The 22,816-nt window shown below is 38.5% G+C and overlaps 1 protein-coding gene across 1 annotated transcript in view; it reads left to right on the top strand.

Moving 5' to 3' along the window:
• The first annotated feature begins 894 nt into the window (after positions 1-894).
• ttc27 (tetratricopeptide repeat domain 27) overlaps positions 895-22,816 on the top strand; it is a 267,145-nt gene continuing 245,223 nt past the window's right edge. The window contains exons 1-3 of the mRNA XM_039739065.1: positions 895-1,902; positions 8,108-8,285; positions 17,136-17,265. Coding sequence (XP_039594999.1) covers positions 1,803-1,902; positions 8,108-8,285; positions 17,136-17,265 — 408 coding nt within the window. The 5' untranslated portion in view covers positions 895-1,802. The remainder of the gene's footprint in view (positions 1,903-8,107; positions 8,286-17,135; positions 17,266-22,816) is intronic.

A 22,816-nucleotide genomic window follows, 5' to 3' on the forward strand; every position in this document is an offset into this window, starting at 1 on the left:
CCAATCACCCCAAAGTCCTGGCCTCTTTCTTCAATGCCTCTCTTCGTCTCTTCGCTGCCTCCACTCCTCTGCTCTAAGACTCTTGTCCACTTCCGCCTGACTCCAGTCATCGAATGTAGGGAGGCAGCCCCTTTTATACAAGCCCAGAGGGGCTCCAGGTGCTTCTCGACACTCTTCCGCCGACACTCCCCTCTTTGTGGCAGAAGTGCCGGCTGTGCACCCGGAAGCACTCCGGTGTCCCCGGTCGTCTTCCCCCCAGCACTTCTGGGTGTGGCGGAAGTGCTGAGGTCCTGGTGGTCCCCAAAGCAACCAGGGCAGTCGCCCCCTTGTGCTCTGGAGGAGGCTCAAGCCCTCCTCCGGTCCTCCTGGGTGTCCTGGCTGGGCAGACTCGCCACAATGCAAAAACATAAGAAGTATTATGCACATTTATTGAATATATCTATAAAGTAAAGATCCTAATGAAAAACTTACAATAGTATCAAAAATTATTGCAAAATCTGTTTTCTAGCTTTCTTTGATGCAAAATTTTCAATGACCTCACTAAAATCAACATGTTTAGCGAAATCATTTTCGATACACAGAATTGCTAGATGATTAAGTCATTTTTGACTAGTTGTACCTCTTTGCCATGTTTTTAATGAATCTGCCAATCTGCTGAACGATCTTTCTGCTGAAGAAACAGTAACTGGGACTGTACAAAACAATTTAATAGCGAGACAGATATTGGCAAATATAACAAAGTCTTTTGTCGTAAATTGCATTCAAAATTCTCGAAATTTTAACCTTATATCTGCAGAAATAAGTGACGTAAATGTTTAATTTTTTTGTGTAGTATTTATTTAATTGTGTTTAAAATATACATGTATAATTTGTTTAAGTGTATTGTTTATAATATTTCTAAATAAAGAATATATAAAACTATATGACACCAAATCAATATTTTCGACCAGTGGAGAGGTCTACGTTTTATTTGGATTCGTAAAATGTCAAAGCGAGAACGTTGTAGAAAAATGTAAGTAGAAATTTTTTCTTTCGGAAACTTTTTTTTTTGATATTATTTTTAGTTTTCAAAATATTTTATGCTGAAGTTGACACTCAGCGCTGTAGGATCAATTCTTGCTTTCTGTTCATACGTTTTGTTTGTGCATAATATTTACTCATCCCGCGCCGGGCCCCCTGGTTAGAGCCCTGTCAGCACTACCCTTGTGTTTTATATCACATTTATCAAATGCCCCCTCCTTGCATGGCTCCCGTATTTCTGTTTTTCACATCTTCCATAACCCTCCCAACCCACAGAGCTCAAAGCAAAATCTTCACTACTTGACGGATAGCCTCCCATGGCTTGGCTTTGCTTTTCTTAGTATGAGTCACCAGAAACCTACCTGCTGACTGCAGAGCTCCCGTATCTTATAACGCTGGTCATGCACCCCCCCTCTCGGTACAGCTCCGAGATTTAATAAGAACTAAGCTGTCAAGCACCTCCTCGCGGCACAAACCTGCACTTTAATGTCACTCGACAGGATCCTCCGTTTGTGTCATCATTTGCGTTCCGAGCTCCGCCTGCAGTGCGCGTGCGGCAGAGCGGAGGCGCATGTCTCCCAGCGTGCACCGCGCTTCTGTCATGGCCGCTCACTGGCGGCGCTGGAAGCACATGGACTGAGACGCAGTCACGGACGGACTTGGATTGTGGTGATAGCAACGTAGAGAGAGAGAGAGAGAGGAACGTGAAGTGGAATTCTCAAGTGGAAAGTGCTGACAGAGCCACATCACAGTGAAGAAGTGTTGTTCGTGGGCGCGCAGCGATGATTGAAGAGATCAGGGAAGCGGAGGCTGCTGTGCTGAGGGGCTTTCGAGCTGACGGAGAGACGGCGCACCTCCAGGGGGAATTCCTCGGCTTGCCAGGTGAGTGACTGACCGTTTGTTTCCGGTTACGTTGCCTCAGTTGTACAGGTGCCTCTGCTGACATCAGTGCAAGAATAAAAAACCGAACCAGCCTCAAAATAATATCTCCCTTGCTGTAAACATTGGAGATCTGTTACTGTTTTCCGCACATCTTTTGTACAACAATTTGTTTTTTTTAGTTCAGTTTTTGTTCAGAAAGTGCAGGCTTAGGGCGCTTGCCCAGGTTTCCAGATTTAATGCACTGATTGGAGAACTTAAAACTGGTCATCACTGACCCTTGTCAACACGTATCTGTTTAGAGCGATTTCATTTTGGCAAGCGAAGTAATACTGTACTTTATTTATACATATTAAGATTAACATAGGCAAATTGCGACAGTGCGAGTCCGTTAACCTTATAACTGTAGTTTGTCTCGTTGACAGCGGGGAAGAGGGGAAACAAAACTCCAGTCAACAGGCATTTCTGGAGAGGATAAACCTGTGGGGTTTTCATGGTCAGTTAAAAGGGACAAAGACAGCTACCTGGCAGGCCACCGCCTCCTGGGCTTTCTGCAGCGCTTATGTACTGAGCACTGTAGTCAGGGATGCCAGGACTTGCAGAAATTCTTACCCCAAAACAGTTTAAAACTTAACAATTTGCATTAGTAATCAGCCAATAAATGACATATTTCCCATTTAGACATTTATATATTGAATAAAAAAACAGCCAAGGAAAACAAAGATGTACGTGGAAAGCCTCATACAATGATGGGTGTATAAATGAGTCCCACCAATGATCAGAGTTCATTTAATACTAACTAACAGCATCAGTGCGTGGTACTCATTGCTTGGTGGAGTGCCCTGCCAGTACATAAACCCCCTTGTCTTTAACATGCTCATTGTACAAAGACATTAATATGTCATTTAAATATACTGTACGTAGCTGCAAGCACATGAGGTGTTTTTTTACTCCTGGACTCACTTTTTCGAATAATCCAAGATGCATCCTGTTGTGGGTACAACATACTTTTTGCATTTTTGGCCTCTTTTTTTTTTTTTCTTCTTATGTTCTGTTGTTTTTGTTTCCATTTTGGTCATCTGTCATATTTATTAATAACATAGTTGATCAGTTTTAAGTTTTCTTTGACACAGTGTTGCTCTATTCCTTGTCAACCTCAACAGGGCAGAATAAATGTTAGCTGTGAACAGAGAAGGTGTCCTTTGAGTTGACATGAATTTGATGCAGTGTGTTGTTTTCATGCTTGTGTGCTTGAACATGCATTATATATTCCAAAGGGTTCTCATGCAGTCTCTCTCATCTGCTGCACCACCTCCCCTTGCCACCCCTTCACAGAACATATACAGGCTTGTGTAAAGGGCACAACAATATTATGTCTATGTTGCTGCCTTCACTCAATTCTCCAGGCTTAATTGTTAAAGCAGTTGACCTTTGATGTCAAAATGATTTACCGTCACATTTGTTTTAAATTTCCGTATTGTTTAGTGATATATTTTGTAAGACACGCATAAACTCGCACATTGCCAAAGGTGTTAGTGGTTAATGTTTTAGACATCAAACCCTGAGGTTGTGGGTTCAAATCCTGCTACTGACACTGTGTGACCCTGAGCAAGTCACTTCACCTGCCTAGGCTCCTATGGGAAAACCAAAAAGAAATGGAACCAATTGTATCATAAATGCTGTAAGTTGCCTTGGATAAAGGTGTCAGCTACAGTAAATAAGTAAATGTAAAATGTCAAGGTGATGTTTTTTGCCTGTGGAACTATTTTTTAAGTATTATATATATATATATATATATTTACATATTTACATATATATATTTACATATATATTTATATATATATATATATATATATACATATATATATTTACATATATATATATAAGGTCTTCTCTGCTGGCCTAAAAAAATATCTGAATCACAAACTGATGTTAATTATATTTTGTCCATGAATACTTACTAAATAATTCCAAATACTCTGTCCGCTTCCTTTCATAGCTTTTCCGATGGTTGTGCTGCTTCTTGACATGTATTTTCGTATTAAAGCATTTAAACAATCACATTTCAGCCATCATTTGTTTCCAGGCAGAGAGAATAGACTGCAGCTCGATAGCCGTCGGAGGCGGAGTTTCGTATTAAAGCATTCAACCAATCAGATTTCAGCCATCATTTGTTGCCAGGCAGAGAGGCCTTCACAATCCGTTCTGCAGGCCCTCTAACACAGAATAAATGTCGATGAAACTGTTGCTTCAACCAATCAGATTTTGAGCTGGTGTCAGTAGGGCTCTCTAGCAGGCGTACGGCAACGTCACCGTATTCAGACCCATTGATTGGATAGGAGCCGATATGAGGAACTCTTCAAGGCCACTGAATGCACCGCAGGCGCTCCGAGCACAAGATCCTCGCGACGCACTACCGCCAACTCCATGGCAGGATTCTGGACAATATTATTTGCCAGACACAGACCAGATTTGAAGACCATGAGAAACTGATGTTTGTCACACTGTTCGACCCCCGACATTTTCAGCCCTAAAGCGATTTAAAACTTATGCCAGAAATACGACAGGGCAGGTTCGACTTCCAGCATTAGCTTCGATGGTGATAGAAAGGGACTTTTTGATGGAACCGAAGTACACGGATGATCTGTACGACAGAGTAATTGAACTGTTTTTGAGGAAAGAGAGGAGGATGAATTTTGTTTACATATAATCCGAATTTTTGGTGATTTTTGCGATTTTCCTAAATAATATTGCAAGTTTATGAGTTATTATTGATGTTTACAGTCCGCTCCCCTTACGTCACACTATGGTACGTTTAGCACAAGTTAATACCGGGAATGCCTGTTAAACATCTTACATTCACGAGTAGCAATTTACGTAGTGAACACTTCGATGAATGAAACCTGTTATCTTTACAACGGTTGACAAACGCGGAATGTAACTTCAAAACAACACGTCCTTCAAATACGAACCTGATTGAAAGAAATAATGATAATCAAATCCTTGATGACAGCAACGCTCATAACAGTGACAAAACAATTACATTGACAATCATGTTACGTTATTTTTAAAATGTTTCCTTTTCTTTTTCATAACTTCTTTAACACACTACTTCTCTGCTAAGCGGCTGGTATTTTATATATATGTGTATATATATATATATATGTATATGTGTATATATATATATATATATATATATGTCAATGTGTGTATGTATGTTCCAGCATCATGTCGACTAAAAATACTGAAAGGTGAAATCAACCCAAACCCACCCCCTTCTGCGTAGGGTGGGGGGTGGTCTTACGGTCTTGTATGCATGTTATCATCCTGTTGACACTCAGAACAACTACCAGAGGGCTAACTGGAGGTGACTGCCAGCATTGTTTATGTTTGAGCACCATTTTACTTTTGAAATTAAATAGAGTTTTACGCGTGCAAGTGTGCGTGTCTGTCCAGCCCGGAAGTGAGACATTGAGTTGGGGTGACAGCTCCAGCTCCGAGGATACACAAGCGAGGCCAGCACACCAGCAAAAGCAAACCTCCTAAGATAGACAGTCGCTTAGCTGCTAATACACAAATGATGTGAGTACGTCGGCAACATGAATCCTCATAACAGAGAGATGCCCAGAGTAGTTCTGACAATTTCAGTACTTTTTAGGATCCTGTGTTGTCTTACACATTTAGTATATAGCAGGCGACCTCCAGCATTCTTTATGTTTAAGCAGGGCCGTGCTCATATTAAATAGAGTTAGCCGGTTCTGAGCATCAACTGGATGATAACATACATACAAGACCGCAAGACAAAGACATTAGTGAGTCTTTATTGTTTGTCAATTTATTTTTAAAGTTATGTTTTTATTTAGTTATTTTTTTCTCAAACAAGTAAAAAAAAAAAGTTTTTATATTCCTCCTGGGCAACGCTGGGTATTTCAGCTAGTTTACATTAAAAAAAAAAAATGAGACAACAATACCAATGCCAACTAAAATATGTAAATATATATACTTTCAAAATACCATGCTCAATGCATACATATTTTGCTGCTGTATGTAGTTTTGTTACACACTTTTTTTTATCTGTCCTATAATTAGTATATATACCGTATTTACGTGTGTACTACGTGCACATATTTTTCCGAAAATTAGCATTAGAAAATCAGGTGTGCATCATACACAAGGAAATGTAATTCTGTAATGTTTACTTCTTCTGCTTGGACTCGCGCTCTCTCTCTCTCTCGCTCGCTCGCACACTCGTGCTCTCTCTCTCTTGCTCGCGCTTTCGCTTGACAGCGATCTCTCTAAACGCTTCTTTTACAATCACAACGTGCGTCGTACACCGGGCAAAACTTTTTTCGCGATTTTCTTTGTAAAAATTAGGGTGCGCGTCTTACACGAGGGTGCGTGGTACATAAATAAATACGGTATACAAACCGGATTCCAAAAAAGTTGGGACACTAAACAAATTGTGAATAAAAACTGAATGCAATGATGTGGAGATGGCAAATGTCAATATTTTATTTGTAATAGAACGTAGATGACAGATCAAACGTTTAATCCGAGTAAATGTATCATTTTAAAGGAAAAATATGTTGATTCAAAATTTCACGGTGTCAACAAATCCCAAAAAAGTTGGGACAAGTAGCAATAAGAGGCTGGAAAAAGTAAATTTGAGCATAACGAAGAGCTGGAAGACCAATAAACACTAATTCGGTCAATTGGCAACATGATTGGGTATAAAAAGAGCTTCTCAGAGTGGCAGTGTCTTTTAGAAGCCAAGATGGGTAGAGGATCACCAATGTCCAATTCCCACACTGTTGCGCAGAAAGATAGTGGAGCAATATCAGAAAGGTGTTACCCAGCGAAAAATTGCAAAGACTTTGCATCTATCATCATCAACTGTGCATAACATCATCCGAAGATTCAGAGAATCTGGAACAATCTCTGTGCGTAAGGGTCAAGGCCGTAAAACCATACTGGATGCCCGTGATCTCCGGCCCTTAAACGACACTGCACCACAAACAGGAATGCTACTGTAAAGGAAATCACAGAATGGGCTCAGGAATACTTCCAGAAACCATTGTCAGTGAACACAATCCACCGTGCCATCCGCCGTTGCCAGCTGAAACTCTACAGTGCAAAGAAGAAGCCATTTCTAAGCAAGATCCACAAGCTCAGGCGTTGTCACTGGGCCAGGGATCATTTAAAATGGAGTGTGGCAAAATGGAAGACTGTTCTGTGGTCAGACGAGTCACGATTCAAGTTCTTTTGGAAATCTGGGACGCCATGTCATCCGGACCAAAGAGGACAAGGACAACCCAAGTTGTTATCAACGCTCAGTTCAGAAGCCTGCATCTCTGATGGTATGGGGTTGCATGAGTGCGTGTGGCATGGGCAGCTTGCATGTCTGGAAAGGCACCATCAATGCAGAAAAATATATTCAGGTTCTAGAACAACATATGCTCCCATCCAGACGTCATCTCTTTCAGGGAAGACCCTGCATTTTTCAACAAGATAATGCCAGACCACATTCTGCATCAATCACAACATCATGGCTGCGTGGGAGAAGGATCCGGTACTGAAATGGCCAGTCTGCAGTCCAGATCTTTCACCTATAGAGAACATTTGGCATCATAAAGAGGAAGGTGCGACAAAGAAGGCCCAAGACGACTGAACAGTTAGAGGCCTGTATTAGACAAGAATGGGAGAGCATTCCTATTTCTAAACTTGAGAAACTGGTCTCCTCGGTCCCCAGACGTCTGTTGAGTGTTGTAAGAAGAAGGGGAGATGCCACACAGTGGTGAAAATGGCCTTGTCCCAACTTTTTTGGGATTTGTTGACACCATGAAATTCTGAATCAACATATTTTTCCCTTAAAATGATACATTTTCTCAGTTTAAACTTTTGTTCCGTGATTTATGTTCTATTCTGAATAAAATATTAGAAGTTGGCACCTCCACATCATTGCATTCAGTTTTTATTCACGATTTGTATAGTGTCCCAACTTTTTTGGAATCCGGTTTGTAAATGAAATGGAATAACCATATGTAGGTAGAATGCTACTTGAGCTGATAAAGCAGCTGTTGTAACAGACAAGCTAAAAAGAAAGTTTACAAGTTATGTATTTAGGCTCTAAACTGAAACAAACAAAAAAGCAGTTTTCATCTGTTTTAACATCTTTAACTGTAATACCATAATAATTTTTGTGTTTCAGAAAATGACTCACTTCTGCAGGATCTCCTGGATGGAAATTATGAAAGTGTATTACTAAACCCAATTATCTTGGACATTTTAAAAGGAGACTGTGCACCTGAACAAAAGATTGACTGCTTTGTCGAAGAAAGGATAAGAATGTATCTAACTGGCTTATCTGAAGATGACAGGGCCAAAAGGTAGTGAACTTTGTTTTTAATAGTAATACATTTTAATAAAAGACTGACGGAGAATGGTATTTAATTGGAAAACCTTAAGGGGATGCTTTTGTTGTACAACTCAAAACTAAAATGAATGTGCCTCTTGAGCGGAGCTGATAGCCACTGTCATGCTCTGCTGCATTTGTATCCACTCTGCAAGTGTTTTCTGAAGTTTGGATTGCTTTAAAGACCCATTCACTTAAGTTTATTTAATGCGTTGTTTAAAATACTTATTTGGACCTTGTTTTTAGAATTTATTAGATTGGAAAATTTGAAGCCTTTGTTTTTATTTAAAAATTTCTAGGGTTTTGGTAGAAGGATTGCTGAACTGTTTACTCCCTCTTCTGCTTGATTTCGCTTGGTGGCTGTTAGCTCATGTAGGAAGTAAAAGTTTTTCTTGGCATTTTGGTTATATTACCAGTCTTTCTGAACAGTGAGAAAGACGTTTCGCCAACTTGGTGTTTTTTTTTTTTTAGACTATTGGCTGAGTGTTTAACAAATGCTTAGATAGCCATTGCAGAAGAAGCAGATGCTTATTTTAATACTCTTATCTACTGAATGAGGAGAGTACATACAGGGTGTTTTAAATCTGAATAGCTTTTTCTTTTAGAATAAAATGAATGACTATAAAGTTAAATACTACTTTATGAATGATTTTCTGTCTTCTTAAGGTCAGGTTTGTTGTAATTAGTATACACTATTCCACAATGTCATTCTTACTTGCATGCCTCTCGTAGGCTCTGGAATGTAGCACAGTACCAGCAACAAACAAAACAAAGACAATGAATACAACACCATGCATTGAATTGAAAATATCTACTTTTATCTTTGACCTTACCTTTTGTGTTACCTTACTAGGTTGGTTAATTAATTAATTAATTAATGAGGCAAGTGTGTATGTCACCACATGTCAGTTGTTGCCTCTAGAGGGTGCTACTGAGAAACACTGAAGTGCTGCTTGTTACACAAAAATAAGTAAAAAGAAAATCTATTCCTTATGTGAAACTTTTACTGGGCTAATAAACAAGTACATCCATTACCTTATTATCAGTCACATGCTATATATATTCAAAATGTTAGCTTACTACTGCTTGTGTGTACCATTAACATTGCATTATTCTTCAATGTGTGTATTCATGTAGAGCAAAATACATTATATAGACAGTATATATATATATTGTGTAGCGTGTGGCTGGGGCCTTTGCCTGGCTGGGACGCGTACACGCTGGGAGGACCAGGGGAGCAAGCATGGCCAGAGTGTTACCTCCCCGGGTTGCTAGATGGCAGCCTCCCCTGGGTTGCAGCAGTGCCTCGGACTTCTGCAGGGCTTTATGTGAGTTGGGGTTTAGTGCAGCCCTGTTGGGATCCACAGGCACTGCCAGGGGCTGCTGCAGCAGGAGCTGCTGAGCCCTTATGGGCATTCCTTCCGTCATACCTGGAAGTGCTGCTGGAAATGAGTCATCAAGCGCCTGGAGCACTTCCGGGTGGGTTATAAAAGGAGCCAGTAGCCACTACTTGGGAGCCATAGTCGGGAGGAGGAGGACGAAGCTTGACCAGAGTAGTGGAAAGGAGAAGAGAAAGTGAAAAGAAAGTTTTGTTTTGTGTTTGTGCTTGGACTCTGTTGACGTTTTCCATGAGTGATGAAAAACTTGTGTTTTTATAAGTGTGCCTACTGTGTTGGGTTGGGTGTAGTTCTGTCACTATATATATATTTAGACTTAGTTTACTGTTCAGGTACCCATTTCCTTTATCGTTCCAACCGTACCCCCATTAACATGTCTATCGAGGTGATCACCATCGATCAAAGAACTGTCACTTACCGAGTGGTTTCCATGCCCGGAGATACCACCTACCTTTTCCATTCTCTTTGTTACATATTGCACGGCCATATCAGGCTCACTCTTGATATCCGGAGGAACAGTCTTATGTATTGAATGACTGGGACAGGTTCAAGGTGTGGACTGATGACGGTACAGGAGATAATTATACTACACAGGAGTACTATAAGAGTGAAATGCTTAAGCCCTTCACCTATGGTTCTGCATGTGAGTTGATGGCTGCCGCTGAATTGTTCGGTTGTCTCTTTCAAGTGTACCGAAATGGCCAAATATTTTACACCTTTCGACAACCGCCAATGCCTCTTAAACATCTTCGATTCACAGGTGACGATTTCAGTAGTGGACACTTCGGTGTTTATGAATGTTTCAACTCTCAAAAGCTGGATGTGATTTTATCGATGAAACCGGTTGTGTGCTTACAACGCTTGACAGATGCCGAATGTCACTTCAACACAAGTCCTGCAAATACTGTCATAATTGAAACAAACCATGAAACTCAAACCGATTATGACAGCAGCAATCCAAGCTGTAAGAAAACAGTAAAAAAGAGTCGTGTCGGAGGTCAAGAGTGCTCTGGAGCATGTTTTCATCCAAGATGTCTCTGTTTGTCCCCCCCCGGCGGCGGGCCTGACATCGGTTTCGGTTAGTGCAGGGAAGCCGCGTACCAAATTGAAGATGGGGCCATAAATAAGAAAGTTCAACATGGCGGACATTGTGGACTGTTATGACTGTTACGCATAGAATTTCAAAATGAAACCAGCTTAACTTTTGTAAGTAAGCTGTAAGGAATGAGCCTGCCAAATTTCAGCTTTCTACCTACACGGGAAGTTGGAGAATTAGTGACGTTGGAAAGTTCAATATGGTGGCTGACAGTAGCGTCATACCACCAAAATAAGTATGTACATCGGTTTCGGTTAGCGCAGGGAAGCCAAGCCGCCTGCCAAATTTCGTGAAGATGGGGGCCAAATATAAGAAAGCTCAACATGGCGGACGTTCTTGACCTTTACGCATAGAATTTCAAAATGAAACCTGCTTAACGTTTGTAAGTAAGCTGTAAGAAATAAGCCTGCCAAATTTCAGCTTTCTGCCTACACGGGAAGTTGTAGAATTAGTGATGAGTCAGTGAGTGAGGGCTTTGCCTTTTATTTATATACTAGCAGAATATCCGCGCTTCGCAGCGGAGATGTAGTGTGTTAAAGAAGTTATGAAAAAGAAAAGGAAACATTTTAAAAATAACGTAACATGATTGACAATGTAATTGTCATGAGTGTTGCTGGCATATATATATATATATATATATATATATATATATAATGTGTGTGTGTGTGTGTGTGTGTGTACATATACACACACACACATATACTATGGGATGCCAAACATGCAAATACATTGATTTTCTGAATATATAAAGTCGGCGTCAGAATATATCAAGTCATTCCAGAATATATAAAGTCACTGTTGGAATATATAAAGTCAAAACTTGAATATATTAAATCAGCGTCAGTATATATAAAGTCAAAACGTTTTTCTGAATATATAAAGTCAAAAGTTGAATGTATAAAGTCAGCGCTGGAATATATAAAGTCAACATCGGAGTATATAAACTCATTCCTGAATATATAAAGTCAAAGTCAAAATCTATTGATTGAAACGACTCTGAACTGAACTAAGTTAACAAAAACGTATTCAGAAAAATAAATTAAAAAAACACTGTTCGGTTAATGTTTTGAAAATGATGCATGTGCCCTGCCCAGGATTGGTTCCTGCCTTGTGCCCAGTGTTGGCTGGGATTGGCTCCAGCAGACCCCGTGACCCTGTGGTCGGATTCAACGGGTTGGGAAATGGATGGATATTCCAGCGCTGACTTTGTATATTGAAGTTTTGACTTTATATATTGCAGCGCTTACTTTATATATTCCGAAATATTCCAACGGCGTCTTTATATACTCAGGTTTTGACTTTATATACTGTATTTGGGAATGACTTTATATATTCAAGTTTTGACTTTATATATTCCAGCACTGACTTTATATATTCAAGTTTTGACTTTATATATTCGGGAATGACTTTATATATAAAGTTTTGACTTTATATAGTTAAATTTAGTCATCATTGCATAACTTTTTCTTTACCATAGAAATTTAAAGACTAAATTCAACTTCCATTCCTACCAAAGATATTTCTGGCGACTAAATAGAACCTACTTATATCCAAATTCGAGCTATTGAGCTGTCGCCTGCCTGCCTGAATAAGTCACTCTCGCTTCGCTCTTACTTTTTTACCGTTCATTTAATCATGGCTAGTGGCAGAAAAATTATAAAATGGAAGGAGGATTACACTGAGTATGGCTTTACCAAAACATTTATGGCGAATCGATTATTGATAAAGCTTGAATTGGTGATCTGTTTTTCTGTGTTAACCTTATATCTTTTCATACTTCTTCTCAAACCAAGGGGTGCGAGGGTAAAATGAATGGGAAGCGCTGATCAATGTAATCGTGTACCAGGAAATCATGCATTGACAGAAGTTCCCCTTTGTTTGTAATGCAAAGTGTGATTAAATTCGTGATTTTTTTAACGCATTATGGAGCACATGCATCGAAGCTTCTCAGCTGTGCTTGTGCTATAAAAAGGAAACATTTTAAAAATAACGTAACACGATTGTCAATGTAACCTTTTGTAAGTAGTGCCTGGAAGATTCAGTGTGGAGAAACTGTAGAGACAGCGTGTGGATTAACTTGTGGATTTTTCTGTGAGTATTTGGTAGCAGCGTCACGAAGTCGCTTCCGTAATACTGCGTTAGCTGCGGAGCTCAGCTCAGAGCGAAATGAGGTGAATGGGAGGGGAGATGATGACGTGACTCTCCCACCGCCTTAACTGTCAATCCCCCACAAACACAGTCTCTCGGAATTTGCATAAGCACAGCCGTTCACCTGCAATTTTAACTTAGTTACAAAGTGATCAAAACTCTCGTTTATATCCTGCGTCCTCTCATTAAACTTGTATCCCGCATTACCCGTGGGCATGACAAACGCCAGCGGCAGCCTGTCTATGAACTTAATTTAAAATTTAGGTTTACACCTTGCTTTCTTTCCGAAGTAGCAGCACTCATGAATATGGTTGTATATGTCACTCGCTCGCTTCTTATTGTTTCGCTGCCTTCTCAATTATATAATGCATGTTTTCTTCAGCGCTTTTTGGAGCTCTTCCTAGTTTTCTACGTACTGGATTGATAGTCAGTTCACGTGATTACGTGGGAGGCGTGATGATGTCACACGAAACTCCACCCCCCACGGCTTTCGAGCTCAACTCCATTACAGTAAATGGAGAAAAATACCTTCCAGTTATGACCATTACGCGTAGAATTTCTAAATGAAACCTGCCCAACTTTTGTAAGGAAACTGTAAGGAATGAGCCTGCCAAATTTCAGCCTTCTACCTACACGGGAAGTTGGAGAATTAGTGATGAGTGAGTCAGTGAGGGCTTTACCTTTTATTAGTATAGATATATATGTATATGAGCACTGATGTGACTATCGGCACAGAAAAAAAAATTACATTAAGTCAACTTGGCTGTTGGCAATGAGAATAGCTCCCTGGTGTCAGTCAGTGGTCAGTCACCACAACAATAAATTCAGGATGAAGCAATAGTGTTCCCAAAATAATACCTCCACTACCTTAGGTCCATGTCCCCTGCCTTGGGTAATTTTTGGAATTAGCTGATAGCTCTGCAATATGTGACTCTAGAATCAGCACACCTTGTGTGTGTTAGAAGTTTTTCTAGTGTAATATACATGAACCAATCATACATTTGTCACTGTTGGTTGATATTGAGAAACATTATTATTTGTGGATCCTTAAAAGACTTTTGTTCTGAAGAAAAGTATCATGTTAAAATATTAAAAGTTGGTTATAATACATTTATATACAGTATATACATTTATATAATTTATATATTATATTTATAATTAATGTATATAAATTTACAGAAATTCTAAAATTTAACACAAAGAAATACATTGAATACTACCTGAGTTACAGTTTGTGGTGGGTAGAATTCAACTTCAGAACTGTAAAAAAAATAAACAACATTTGATTCCATTTCTTGAATAAGTAAATGCGCAGTTGTTACGCTGTTTTTGGCTTTCAGAATCCCACGTCAGACATATTCTTCTGGCATCAGTAGATCTTGGATTTAAATTAGTTCTCTTTCTAGAAGGCATATTATTTGAAAAGAAATAGAAATAGCAAAACATACTGACCTACTGTACGGACGAACTACACCCTCAGTAAAAATGTTTAACTGCCAAAGACTGCGAGTTAAAAGTAACATATATGAATTGTAAAGAAGTTATTAATTTCCTTAGAGCATTGTTAAGCTGACAAAAAATAATTGCAGGAACAATGTGCCTATGTGAAATTTAAAATTTGACCTTGTATTCCCACTGATAGATTTATATTTTTTAGTGCAGTTATATCATAATCTTTGGTATATTAAATGCTTATTAACAGTTTATATTAGATGTATATTTCAGAGTTTGAAGTAATCAAACTTTCAATTTTCTATAGATGAGAAGTTAGGTATGATCATAAGGTTAGTCTCTGTGATGATGTAAAACTATAAGGAAGCACGAACTATGGTGTGGATTGCAGATAGGAGTTGAAGGAGAAGATACTGAATTGGAGAAGTATCTTGAAAGTGAAAGATCTCAAGGAACATTCAGGACAAAGACCAAGACAATGGTTGGAAAGAGGGGGAAGATGTCTTGTAAGAGGAGGGGTGCATGGCTATGAAGAATGCACATTAGAGATTTTGGGAGAAGTTCAGTCCGATGTGCAGGTTGTATGATGTGGGTACATAAAAGATAAATGTTCTGGTACTTAGGTGACAATGCTGTGTGCAAAAGGAGGTGCAGGTACAGCCACAGGAGTGACAGTAAGCATGTGGAATTCATTTTGAGAGTTGTTCTCCATTCTGACTTCTAAAGGGCCTTCTCTGGGTTTGATGGAAGATGAATGCTGATTCTGATCTAAGAGGTTTGATGTGGAGGGCAAGAGTTGTTGTGCCATGTTGGCTGCCCCCCCCCCGTGGAGTTAAAAGCAGAGTATGATGTGTTGAAGAAGTAGAGGAGATGAGGCCCAGAGGGAGGCTGAAGAAAATGGGGTTGGAGTTGGTGTCAGATGGTATGAAAACAGTGGGTTTCATTCTATTGAATATGTAAGACGATGGAGAAAAAAATAATTGAAGGACAGCTGGATAATCTTGTTAAACTAAGAAGTGGCCATGGCCATCGGTGACGATGACCTTGATTGTTCTTTCAGTTTTCTTTTCCTGTGTACAGCAGATGCTCTAGTCTGGTCACACATGATAAAACACATTTGTTGTTCAGAATGTGTGTTTGCTTTAAAAGTGTTTTAATTTTTTATGTGCTAGTTGTCAATTAGCTACGTTGTATACAGTTCTTTAATCACTAAATGCCATGTGATTCATGTGTTTTTCATACTGATCGATATTGTTTTGCTGGTGAATTTCCATTAAAAAAAAACATTTTATTTATTTGGCTTTCACATTTTGTTTAGCAGAAGGCGTGTTTCCAAAATATGATTCATATAACTTTTAGGTGTGATTCATTTTGGCAGGCTCCATTTGCAGTTCCTTTTCAGATAGCCATGTTTTTTAAACATCACAAGTCAGTGTTCATGTGAGAATGGAGCAAACCATGGCAGACAACCAACAAATGAACATCATTTCTTCTTCCATGTGATCATGAGTTACACTTGGCAAGTGAGAAAGCTGGTAGATGGATGGAGAAATGCCATTTACATTCTGATAGTTACATCAGTTTTGTGAAAATGTTTGTGTTTTTTTTCTTATTACTTACAATATCCATGTGATAGTTGCAGGGAGTATAGCCCCTTGAAACTGACAAGCACAATTGGCAGAATTTTTGGGACCATTCTGCTGACCATGGGATATGTGCTTAGCATTGTAGGCAGTGATTTTGTTAGCACATTTGACTGTGTAAATGTATTGTATCCTCTTTAATAAAACCCCTGTGTGCGTCCAGGTGTCCGTGTGTGTGTCTTCTGGTGAAGTGCGCATGCGCGGGGCCACACGGCACGTATTCAGTCTCTTCCTGTGCATTCCCTGTGCAGAGAGAGAGAGACAAACACGGGTGCGCGCACACACACACACGCACACACAGAGGCGCGTGCGAGACACACGCACATGCAGACAGACGGACGCTCGCTTTTCTTGGTTGTTTATTAAATTACTGATTTTTCAGATGTAAATTTTTTTTCCCTGTCCTTAAAACTCATTAAAAAAAAAGTGTTTTTAGCGAGCGGGTCATAAGGCTATAGCTCGAACTCTTGCAGTGTTAGTTTTCTCTGTTGTTCAAGGTTTTCTTAGTGTTATTCAATGTTTTTACATTTAGTTTACTATTACGTTGTGCATTCAATGTGTAATTAACTATTTTTGTGTTTAAAAACTTAAAAAATACATATATTTACATACAGTTCATACTGTCTAGAACGGATTAATTGTACAGTATTTACATACAATCCTTCGGGGGAAATTACTTCGGTTCACAACCAAATCAGGCTACGACCAGCGTTTTGGAACGATTTATGGTCGTGAACCAAGGTTCCACTGTATTACTGTCGGACCAAATTACAGGCATTTTACGGAAATACAAACCAATATTACTGCGAGAGAAAATTAAAGGCACACAATACAGTGACACATATTACAGCCACATACAAGGTCCCATGCCATTTAATAGAGACTGTTCTAGCGCCCGTTATTGTAACGGGCTTAATGTCTAGTTAACAGCAGGTTGCCCTTAATTCACTTTAGCTAATTTTGCAGCTTTACATTGTCTGCACTTGTTTCTGTGTAGCAGTTAATATTGGTCAACTTAAGCCAAATGTACACTGAACAATATATCTTTGACTGTATAGGTTTTGACAGGCATTTGTATTTGTCTACAGAGAGATGGTTGTGCTTCTTTTTGGTGTAGCCTGTCTGCAGCTTTTTGTTCAAAGCAACTGGACCGGACCACCTATTCAAGTTCACCCGGAGGATTTCCTGCCCTCAAGTGTCTTCCAGCAGTTTACAGAGGTATGTTGACTCTTGTAAGGTTTGCTGACAAATACCTCAAATAATTTTTTATAGGAGGATCAGCATTATAGGTAACTAACTGTATTCTGGATGTCTTTTGATTGGTTAGAAAACATTGGCGCCTTATGAGGGTTTTTTAATTCTTATCCAGTTAGACTAAGACTTTTGGCACCAAACATGGTTTACTGTTTTATTATGTTATCAGGTCACCTGTGGCATTTACTTAACGGGAAAGATGCCAACTAGCCTATTGGGTTCTCGTCTTAATTGGGAGGAGAGGAAGAAATGTCAAAACCAGATATACACCTGTTGCCTATAACAGCTTACTTGTCTTACTGTCCATATTATACCCTGCATATTCAACCCTGGGGACCTCAAATAAGCTGCTTCTCTTTCTAGGACTGCCTTATACTTTCAATCACTTTCTTTCCCCGAGTTTATTACCAATAGAGGGCTTCTCGAAGAATCTCTTTGAGCCCTTAAGGAACCACAATTAGTTAAGGAATGATCAAGCTTAACATCTTGGCTTGTTAGCAGTAATTGGGCAGAGACACTGATTTAAACTTTCACTTAAAATCATTTACATCAAGTCCATAGCAGGAAATGTAAGCAGTATTAACAAAAATTATACATTGTTTGTTACAGGTTATATATCCTTAATGGAAAAGTAAATAGAAAGATTTCTTGCTTGCAAATTAAATATAAATATATTAAAGGAATACACCACACAAAAATATTTTTTTATATGTTACTTACCTAATGTTTGTAGTGATGGGCAAGAACAAATTTTAATCTCATGTTTTCTTTCCCTCTCATTCTCTGGTGCAGAGCCCTGTCTTCAACTCATTAGCTTGAGTTGGCCTGAAAGTGGTTCATTTTCATGCAGCACTTTAATGTTCCTAAAGTATTTTTTTAACAATATTTTAGCAAACAATACATGTTTTTTTTTTTAAGTTCTGGGCATATGGCTGGATAACTGACGTGTGAATTATGTGACACGGTATTTTTTACGTTGACATTATTACAGTATTTTTTGCTGTTCTGTGTTGACTCACAGTGGTCCCTGCTGAAGCCCAATGTACCAGAAAGTTTATGTATGTTCTTCATGTAAAACTGAACTTTAAAATCTTTCTCAGTTATCACTACAAAAAACAAAAAGGTAACATTAAAAAAAAATGTCATTTTTGGGTGGAATATTTCTTTAATCGTAGATTACTTCATTGGTAATATAATATTTACCTTTTGCATATGTGTACATTTTCTACATTTTTTGAAAGGTTTTGCTTTTCTTAAAGGGCAGAATTTCATAATGTATAATTTTTATTCACATTAATATTTTAAATAAGAATTTGATTTGTGAATTTTGTTTTCTACTGCTAAAATGATTTTTACACATCTTCAGTATCTGAAGAAATGTATTATGTAGATTTACACTATATAGTAATCGATCTCAGTGAGCAAATAAATCATAATTGCTAAACATTATCGCATTTAAACTCAATGTAAGTTAATTGTACAATGTTTAATCATTAACGTCTTTTTTGCTAAAGATGTTTAAAATTTTTGACGGGCGAGTTCTTTTGCTAGACTGTTAGCAATTGTAAGATCTTCTTTAGTGTTTGATGCTTCTGTCACATTAATTGCTTTGACTTCTTGCGACCTGTTCATTTGAGCAGTAGAAAAAGAGATGTGAGGAGATCGCTGGCAGCACTTTGCTACCAAGCTGTCAAAACGTATGCAAGACTTTGCTCATATTGATGGAAAGAGATTTATTTATTTTTCTCTTAATAGAGATATGACTGTAGCAGAGCTTGGTAAAAGTGCAGTACTGCATTTATGTGTATATCTCAATCCAGCAGAATAGCAGATTTTTAAAGGGTCACAAATAAAATCATGGGTGCAGATTTCCTTTCTGTGTTTGTAGTAAATGACATAATGTTGTTAAAAATGATTATGTCAAGTACTGGCCGAAAAATCCTGATACTTATTATGACTAACTGCCAGTTACCAAACCTTGTTTTGCTTTCCTGATTGCTTTTCCTTCAAACTGTATAGTGGATGGCCACAGAATGTTACAAATGACAAACTCACTATAGTTTTAACTTGAAAGGGGAGGAAAATGGTAGTAGGCAGCAGATGGTTTTCTGCATATTATAGTCATGTTTCAAGTAGGCATAGCAAGTATAATAAAAACCATTAAAACATTCTGAAGATGTTTTTATGTTTGACTGCTAGTGCTGAATCAATACTAAAATTTTCACTTTATCTCTCTCTCTCATCATATATATATATCATATAGATCATATATATTTTACATATATATATATAATACATATACATTCATACATAAAAGTTGATGTGTGTGTAAGTATGTACAGTATGTTCCAGCATCACTTCTGAATGTCTGGAGACGTTGTCATGAAACTTGGCACATGTTTCTCTTTGCTCGACTAAAAATACTGTAGGATGAAATCAACTCTAACCCACCCCCTTCTGGGTAGGGTGGGTGGTGATGTTACGGTCTTGTATGCTTGTTATCATCCAGTTGACACTCGGAACGACCACACCAGAGGGCAAATTGGAGGTGACTGCCAGCATTCTTTATGTTTGAGCACCACCACCGCACCCCTGTTGCTTTTGAAATGAAATAGCGTTGTGCGGTTCCGAGTGTCAACTCGATGATAACATACATACAAGACCGCAATACAAGCACATTAGTGAGTCTTCATTGTTTAATTTATTTTTGAAGTTGTTTGTTTTTTTTTCTAATTATGTTTTTCTCAAACAATTAACAATAAAAAAACAACACTTTATTTTCCTCCCGGGCAATGCTGGGTATTTCAGCTAATTACTGATATCAGCTGTTGCACCTCAGTACTGGTACCAAAATCATACCGAAACAAATAACAGGTATCTTAACCCCCCAGGTTCTTAGATGCTTTTTCCCCCTGATTCACACACATGTCAGTTTTACCCCTCTGAGTACACAACTATTTCCTATTTCTTCAAACAAGATGAGGGTTGTAATGGGTGATGTAGTGTTGGGGGGATTGGTCCATCCCTTGGAGATTCAAGTGTACTGATATACTGTACAAATATTGCTATAAAGCATGTGTGAGCACCTGTTGGGGATCTGTATGCGTGGTGCCGGTATGTAACCGAATCAACATCCGGTACAAAATTAAATATAATGCTGGTATCATACTATTTTAAAAATTTGGTAGTTTGGTACTGTTTTAGTACATGTGTACCATGCAGCACTACTGCCTGCTATAGATACTAAACAGATCTTGAAGTAGTTGTGTCTTCATGTAGTGTTCTTTTTTGGTATTGCTTCTGGTTAATTGCAGATTGTTTAAATGCAGATCCTTTCAAATCTAAAAGTGTATCCAGTACTATTTGGCATTTGAAACCTAATGTTCAGATTCACTATCACATCCATTAAGTTCACCTAAAGTAAGAACTTGGTCTAGTCCAGGGGTCTCCAACCCTTTTTCCCCTGAGAGCTACTTTTACAAAATGAAAGTAGCCGAGAGCTACTCGTGTTTTCTAACGTTTATTCTCATAGCTTATTTTAACCCAAACAAACTGTTATTTTGCCTGAACATTTACAAAATGTATGTCTGTATGCATTTTCTAGTGTATCTCACACTTGATTTAAAACTTGAATGCTGTCAAAACAAAACAATGCAATTCCAAATACACAGATCTGACTTATTCATTTGTCATTTTGTTCTATGTCACCGTTTCATTTTATTCACATGTCCAGTTGCATGTGTGATGTGTTGTTTAGTTAGTCAGATGACTGGCACTGCATGGAGTCAAGAATAGAGGCAGGTGTCTGGTGGAGTGGAGCCACTGAGGTTCACTCTGATGGAGTCATTTCAATGTCCGTCTGTCAGTCTTGTTCTGAACTTTGATTTCATGACCTTCATGTCTGACTCACAGAGGTATGGAGACCCAAACAAAGCAGACATTTTCAGAGCTGCTTGGTGAAGATTCTTCTAGTTATCTGGCTCTACTGAGCTCCAGAAATGCTGAGAATGCTGTTGAGACTTTAACTGCACATTATTTTGAAGGTTTACTAATATATAATATATAAAATCCAATGTCTGTTCGCTTTTCATGAGAGAACTACTTAACGGATTTTTTATCTGTTTTTTTTTTCTAGAATTTGCTTTGAACATTCCGGTTGATTTTGCGACTTCTCTCATTTCGTTAAGAATCATAGTTCACTTGCTATACCGATTTATTTGTGCGAATCCCAGAGACACGCAGCAGACTGAGGAGAGGGGCCTTCCTTACTCACTCGCCAACTTTGTGTTTCTTAACTCTGCTTAGCTAGTGAACGAGAGAACAATTGAATTCAACTTTGTCTGATATTTAAAATAAAGTGTTACTTAGGTCTTAATGAGTTTGAGTCCCTATATTCTCTTAAGTATATGCCACATTGAAAAGATAAGATTGCAATTCAGATTGTGGATCGCGATTTTGTGTTAAAAGGATCATGATATGAATTTTTGGAAAGATCACCCACCCCTAATTTGACTAATCAAGTTTTCAAATGTATGTAGGATTCATGAACCCTTTGGCAAGCTACTTGAAAAGGGGTTGCGAGCTACCGGTAGCTTGCGAGCGACGTGTTGGAGACCCCTTCCCGACAGTGTTCAGAAGCAATTAAGAAGGCTAACAGAATGTTAGGATATATAGCACGATTTGTGGAGTACAAGTCCGAGGAGGTTATGCTCAACCTTTATAATGCACTGGTCTCTTCTTGAGTACTGTGTACAGTTTTGGTCTCCAGGCTACAAAAAGGACATAGCAGCACTAGAGAAGGTCCAGAGAAGAGCGACTAGGCTGATTTCAGAGCTACAGGGGATGAGTTATGAGGAAAGATTAAAAGAGCTGAGCCTTTACAGTTTAAGCAAAAGAAGATTAAGAGGTGACATGATTGAAGTGTTTAAAATTATGAAGGGAATTAGTACAGTGGATCAAGACTTGTATTTTAAAATGAGTTCATTAAGAACACGGGGACACAGTTGGAAATTTGTTAAGGGTAAATTTCGCACAAACATTAGGAAGTTTTTCTTTACACAAAGAACGATAGACACTTGGAATAAGCTACCAAGTAGTGTGGTAGACAGTAAGACGTTAGGGACTTTCAAAACTCGACTTGATGTTTTCTTGGAGGAAACAAGTGGATAGGACTGGCGAGCTTTGTTGGGCTGAATGGCCTGTTCTCGTCTAGAGTGTTCTAATGTTGTAATATACCCTTTAAAAACAATGCCTATCAAAAACTGAGTTCAGCTCTTCAGATGTTAAATGTCCCACATATTTTCAGCAGTTTTCAGGATCATGACCTGTCTCTGCATCATATTTATGAAGAATAAACTAAATCAGTATAGGAGTAAAGACTTAGGTTTAAGTTTGAAGGTCTTTCTGATGTGTTGTTAGTATGATTATTACTGAATTCCTATTGCTGATTTAAATACAGAGTATTCTATTGAGAGTATGTGACTTATTTAAGGTTATATTAAGTATTTTGTTTTTT

The sequence above is a fragment of the Polypterus senegalus genome, chromosome 16, assembly GCF_016835505.1.
Source record: "Polypterus senegalus isolate Bchr_013 chromosome 16, ASM1683550v1, whole genome shotgun sequence".
NCBI lineage: Eukaryota > Metazoa > Chordata > Cladistia > Polypteriformes > Polypteridae > Polypterus > Polypterus senegalus.